Genomic DNA, 6,760 nt, shown 5'->3' on the forward strand with positions numbered 1-6,760 from the left:
GTGAGGCTTGCAGAATCTTTTTTCCCCAACCAGTGATGGAACTCAGATCCTCCATAGTGAAAGTGTGGACCACTAGACCATGAGAGAATTCCCACATTATTGCATTTTAAATGATCTGAAAAATAATATAGTGCCACTAAGGATTAGATTTTGAGAACTGATATATTAAAGTAGAAAAAATCTTTTGCACTTTATTTTGTAAGAAATAAATGTTCATTAAGCAATGTTTATTAAGACAATATACAAATTCTTAAGCATAAAGTTGAAGATAATTCTACAAATACAATGCTGCTTCTCGATATGGTTTATCCTTTTGGCTACTACAGTGTTTTGATTCTTTATTCATTCACCCTGAGTATTGGCTTATGCCAATACTTTGGTTTGGATCTGGAAAGCATTAGAGCAAACATTCTCTGGTTTCTTAAGTTATAAAGAGAATAAATGTCTGGGTAGTCTCCAATTAATGCTGAAGGCAAAATATTTTAGATAATAAAATATGACAAAGTGCTCAAACAAAGTCAGTAGAAAACTGTGATCCTTATTTCAGCAAATAAGAGCTGATGGTATTGCTCAGTTCGCTTCTGGGAAACTCTCAGGGTGGAGTCATTATTCCTGACCTGATTTTTGAGTTGAAGTCCACTGATTTGGAAAATCAAATCGCTAGATGAATAGATATGGATTTTATTAAATTCAAGTATATAATATTCATGACACAAAATAAAATTCTTGTTGTCAGTGAAATAAAACACTGGAGACTCGAGTAGTTGGCTATTTTCAAGTTTTAGGAAAGGTGAAGTTGAACTATTCAACCATGAGAACAACAAAAGAAACTGCTCTTGTGAAGTTAACTGTCATTTGTTTCAGGAAAAATAAGTAATTTTTTTATTGTGGAGTGGCTAAAGCTACACTACCTGAAGCTCAAATTCTGAATTATCTTAACTCTGAGATCTTGGCAACTTATTAATAGTTTCCCTGTGGGGGAAAAATGGTGAAGAAAATAAACTGGTGACTATTACATGAGGCAGTTAAGACTAAGTGGGTTTTACATTTTGTAAAAGATTTAGAATATTGCCTATTACATCAAAGTGTTATTTATGATAGCACTTCATGTTTACTTAGCATCTCATAAATACATAAAACATGTCAGTTACTAGAATGTTGAAGAAAAAGGAAAAGATCTGCAAAAAAGGAAAGATCTGCAAGAAACTTCTGTTTCTTGAACAGAAGTTTAAAAGTCTTAATAACAATCTCATGTTTTCTGTCCTTTATACTTTTTTCTATAATAAGCAGATATACATTTTAATCAGAAAAATAAAATCAAATTGTTTTTAACTTTTAAAGAATAGATATTATGTCTCTGAGCCACTGATTATCTCAAGAAAACCTAATACAGTTGACCCTTGAAAACATGGGGGTTATGGGTACAGTTGAAAATCCAAGTATAAGTTTTGACTTTCCAAAAACTTAACTACTAATCACCTGCTGTTGACTGGAAGCCTTACCAATGGCATAAACAGTCAATTAATACGTTATTTCATTTAGTCACTAAATTGTGTCTGACTCTTGAGACCTCATGGACTGTAGCCCACCAGGCTCCTCATCTGTGGGGATTTTCCAGGCAAGAATACTGGAGTGGGTGGCTATTTCCTTCTCCAGGGGATCTTCCCAACTCAGGGAGAGAACCCGAATCTCCTGTGTCAGCAGGAGGACTCTTTATACTGCTGAGTCACCAGAGAAGCCCATATGTATTATATACTTTATTCTTAAAATAAAGTAAGCTAGAGTAAAGAAAATTAGGGCACTTTTATTAGGAAAATTTTAACAAAGAGAAAATACATTTACATTACTGTACTGTGTTTATTGATACTTTAAGTTTGTCATATGTTTATAAGATGAATCATCTGTCAGTATCTCCATCAACATTGTCTTAATACAAAACACTATAGATGTTATATGCACTAATAACATGACTCATCAAAAATGAAAGATAATGTAAAATTCATATTTAAGTACAGATATAATGATTAATGCATTGATAACAAGGGAAGCAATATGATTGCTTTGTGGTAGCTTAGTATAATTGATACAATTGCTTCACAGTAACTTAGCCTATATTCTAATGAATGAACCACTATAAAAACCTTATGGCCAACAGTATTATAGTCATATTCATAACATAGTATTAGAAACATGGTTACATTTTTTAAAAAATTTACCTGTGATGATAGTTTCTCCAATTGTGAAATAGAGAGGCATACATAAAACAGGAAGAAAGCTACCACATTAATTTTATATTAAATATCACTCACTTTATATCTATGTAAGAACAGACTAGTATTTACATGGATTCTATCAATTTATGACATAGCAACTTTTCCCTAGGTTTTTTTGACATTTCTAGGCTACATGGTTAGTCTGCAAGTTTTTTTTTTTCAAATTGCCACAAATCTCCAAAATTTTTTCCAATATGTTTATTGAAACAAGTCTGTGTATAAGTGGAACTATGCAGTTTGAGCCTGTGTTGTCCAAGTGTTAAGTATTGTTGTTGTTCGGTTGCTGTCATGTCTGACTCTTTGCAACCCCATGGACTGCAGCATGCCACCCTTCCCTGTCCTTCACTATCTCTCAGAGTTTGCACAAACTCATGTTCACTGAGTCAAGTGTCAAGTATATTTCCAATTAAGAATCCCAGAAAAATAAAAATAACAACAGTATCTAGGCAAATTCTCAATTATTGCTAAGTGACTCATATTTAATAAGCTTTAGGTCATCTTTCATTCCCTACTCTTTTTTTAAAAATTAAATTTCCTGTTCTTTATCTCAGGACTATACTGACAAAAAAATGTAATGACAAATCTTTGTTATAGCCTAGTTATTCTTAATCTTTTCTAATAATCAAAATGAGAGATCTTCACTTTTCACATTTTGTAGTTGAAATGACTAAAACTAGAATTATAAGATTACTCAACAAACTAGATAACAAAAAATGTACTCTGTTTTCTCTTAAGAAAAAATATGCAAACATTTTATATTGGAAGAGTTTTTATTTTTATTTTGTTTTTTTTTTCAATAATTCTTTTCTCTTTGTGCAAAGATTTTATCCTCAGATTAATTTCAGCTTAGTAATATGGAAAAAGCAATTTCTATTTTAGTTTTTAAAAATTATTTATAGCATTTAATATGTACAGGTATTTTCAAATGCTAATACATTTATTCACGGTAACGCTGGTTAAAGTAGATATTACAGTTCATCTCTATTTTACGGATGAGAAACTAAGGCACAGACAATTAAATGCCTTGGATCAATATTTCCGAGAGCTGAAATTCCTGCTTTGCAGCCTCGATCAGAGACCTGCTCTGTGTCTTCACCCACCCTTCCAACCTCCCCTCCCCTCTCTTGCTGACCACTGGGTATCCCCACACTTTTAATAGATTTGCATCCAGAATCACTCCTAAACATCTGAAACCTACCTGAGCATAATCCAACATAGGACATTAAAACTAAGGGTGAAAAATAAACTACACAATTATGATGTCTTCAATCAACTGTTTGAAGTGTCTTTTTAGAAATCAGTACAAATAAAATATGACAACAATTATTTCTCTGGAAGGAAATCAAATCACTGGAAGCAGAATAGTCCATATAAGATGAAGATAAAATGAGATTTGTGACCATCAGACAAGTAAGTGGTATGACATTCACGATTTTAGCTCTGAGATACTTCACAGGAACACCTGTTTTTTTGGTTAGAAGAGTGAAGGGTGCTACCCTTACTACCGGCACTAGGCATTCCTCGCCCCCCAACTCCAATTCCTGTGACTTATTTTGTTCTTGAACAAAACTAGAAACTGGACCGGGACACACCTTTCTCTCCCTGGAATAGGTCCAAATGACCACTTTTCCCTTAGTTCACGGATTAATCAACACACTCAACGCAAAAAAAAAAAGGTGGTATTCATGAATCTACTCTAGCTCTGGAAGTTCCAGAATTTCACCGGGGAAGGAAGCTTTGTAGGATTGCGACACTTTCGTTGCAATGTAAACACGAAATTAAACTTTTGATACTGGTCATCCCCTCACTACTGCGGGGATAATATGACATGAGGTGTGATTTATTTGTGTTCGTAAAATACCGGGAAGTAAGAGAACATTCTCATGCATAATTTGAGATGACCTGTGCTTTAACAGTGTATTTATGCAGACGTGGATAAAATCAAGTCCCAAGACACTTAAGTGTAAGTAACACGTGGAAAATCAGTTCTCTCTGCGTCCCTCCTCCCTGGCCTTAATTCCCTCAATCTTAATAACTAACGTTTGTCACTATGCCTGTCTCCTCTAAGATGTGACAACACTTCTTGCAAGGCGACTCACCCTCCGGTGGGGATTTGGGTACGAGGATGACACTCCGAGTGCGCAGATTACGCGTGAGACGGGCGGGGCCCCCTTCCTTCCGGACCGGGAATTTCCCCTGGCCCCGGGGCTGGCAACTCCCTTCTGATCAGGATAAAAGGGGTTCACCCGGCTCGGGAGCCACAGAGTCCGCTCAGCCAGCGCTCCCGCCAGCCTTCCCGCCGCAGACACAGACCCCCAGAGCTGAGACCCATGGCCCGAGCCGCGAACCCCGCCCCCCGGCTCCTCGGCGCAGCGATGCTGCTCCTGCTCCTGGTGGCCGCCGGCCGGCGCGCAGCAGGTGAGACCCGGATCCCCAGGGCGGGACGAGGGTGGGTGGGTGCCCGTGAGGACAGCCCCTAACCCACTCTGTCCTTCCCGCAGGGGCGCCCGTGGTCAACGAACTGCGCTGCCAGTGCCTGCAGACCGTGCAGGGGATTCACCTCAAGAACATCCAGAGCGTGAAGGTGACGCCCCCGGGCCCCCACTGCGACCAAACCGAAGTCATGTAAGTGTCACCTCTGTTGCTGTCCTCGTCATCACCACCCACCGTGCCGATGCCCCCACCCCATCCCTCAAATGGACCCCCCACCTCACGTAGATTCTTGCTTCTCTCTGCAGAGCCACTCTCAAGACTGGTCAGGAAGTGTGTCTCAACCCCGCCGCCCCCATGGTTAAGAAAATCATCGATAAGATGCTAAACAAGTGAGTTGTGGTTTTTATTCATCGTGTGACTATAGTCATTCTGCCTGCTGAAAGTTATGTCAGAGAAACCTAGGATTAAGCTGAAAGAATGAAAAAAAATCATAATTTCAGAATTAAATTTGCCATTAGGGTCATTAATCTACTCTGGTGTCAGAAGGACACTTCACTGCCTCCTGGCCTGCTCACTCTTGGAGTGTGGGTAAATGTATGTTTCTAAAAGATGAAGCTCCAGGGACTGAATCCCTGTCTCCTGTATTGTAGGCAGATTCTTTACCATCTGAGCCACCAAGGAGCCCAAAAGGTGAAGCAGAGTTAGCCAATGATGCTAAAATGCTTCCTATCTGTTAAGGAACAAATACCCTTTACCTCGAGTTTTTCATGAGCTTCAGACCTGAGAGGTAAAACTCTTGGGTTTGGGTCATATGGAACTCAGGCTTGGTGGTGAAGCCAGGGACTTTTCAGGGGAACGTCCCTCCCCCTGGCCTCTGCCAACACAGTGCAAGTCTAGATTCCACCCTTTACTATTTCTGTAACCCCAGGGAAAGTACTTAATCTCTTTAAGTCTCAATAACATGGGGAATAATAGTAATAGGTATTTAATGGAGTTTGCCATGTGGCTTAAGTGATGTCATGCATGTACTTTTTTTAGCTCAAGGTGGCATTATATTCTCACTTTTTGAAAATAGTAAGGTTGCTAGCACAGACTCCATGTTCCTAATTAAATAGCATTTAGGAGCCTGGCATTTTCTGTCATACAGTGCAGCATTGGTCTAGGTAGCAACCACATAGTGCAGGGCTGTGAGGTCAGTTTTTGGAGTCCTACTAACGGTAACCATTTTCTCATTGCAGGGCTAGTGCCAACTGATCAAGAGAGATGGAAGGAGCTTCTTGACTATTGCAGCAGCCTCAGTGGAATTGAAGTAAAAGAAGAGAAACAAATGGCTCCCAGGGCCATCTGGACTGTGTTTAATGTATTTGGCTGTTTCTTATGAGAGTTCTATTTATTTACATATGTATTTATTTATTTATTTTTCAAAGCCTGTGTATTGATATTCTAATATTTAAAGGTGTGAATGTGTTTGGCAGTTCTCGGTACTGTTAATTTCAAAGTTTATTTTTATGTTAACTCAAAGTTAGTTCAATCCTGACTGTTTAATTTGAAGATGATGTGTTTTAAGTGTTCTTCACTTATTAAACTATTTTTGGGGAGAGGGTATTCCACATTGTACTATCCATTATAGTAAAGACTAGAGACAGTAGTGGAGGGTTCAAGCAAACAGATAGATCACGATCACTGTTAATGTAGGGAATGTGTGTGTACGTTTACTTTTTATAGAGAAATTGTCAGTTGTTATTTATTGAAACATTTCACAGTCTGTAGTCAACATTTCTGATGTTGAACCTTTACAAATGACAATGATCTAAATATCCCTTGGACATTTTATGTCTTCCTTGTAAGGCATAATGCCTTGTTTAGTGTGAGTCATCTAAATGTTTCTCTATGTCTTGGAATAGAGAAGTTTAAGTATTTATTGATGTATTTTTATAAATAACATGAAAATAAAGCTTTTTACACAAATTTCTTACTTAAGTTTCTTTTTTATTTCTTGACCTCTTTTATCCTCCCTCTTGAGTACCCAACACTTGGGTTTTCTATTGCTGTTG

General features: G+C 38.0%; 1 protein-coding gene across 1 annotated transcript; it reads left to right on the forward strand.

Annotated features, from left to right (window-relative positions):
* The first annotated feature begins 4,566 nt into the window (after nucleotides 1-4,566).
* LOC138082033 (growth-regulated alpha protein) lies at nucleotides 4,567-6,512 on the forward strand. The gene is made up of 4 exons (XM_068975249.1): nucleotides 4,567-4,691; nucleotides 4,775-4,898; nucleotides 5,012-5,095; nucleotides 5,945-6,512. The coding sequence occupies exons 1-4, from the start codon at nucleotides 4,604-4,606 to the stop codon at nucleotides 5,958-5,960; spliced, it is 312 nt and encodes a 103-aa protein (XP_068831350.1). The 5' UTR covers nucleotides 4,567-4,603; the 3' UTR covers nucleotides 5,961-6,512.
* Nucleotides 6,513-6,760: the final 248 nt, after the last annotated feature.

Source organism: Capricornis sumatraensis, chromosome 7 (assembly GCF_032405125.1).
Source record: "Capricornis sumatraensis isolate serow.1 chromosome 7, serow.2, whole genome shotgun sequence".
In the NCBI taxonomy this organism is placed as follows: Eukaryota; Metazoa; Chordata; class Mammalia; order Artiodactyla; family Bovidae; genus Capricornis; species Capricornis sumatraensis.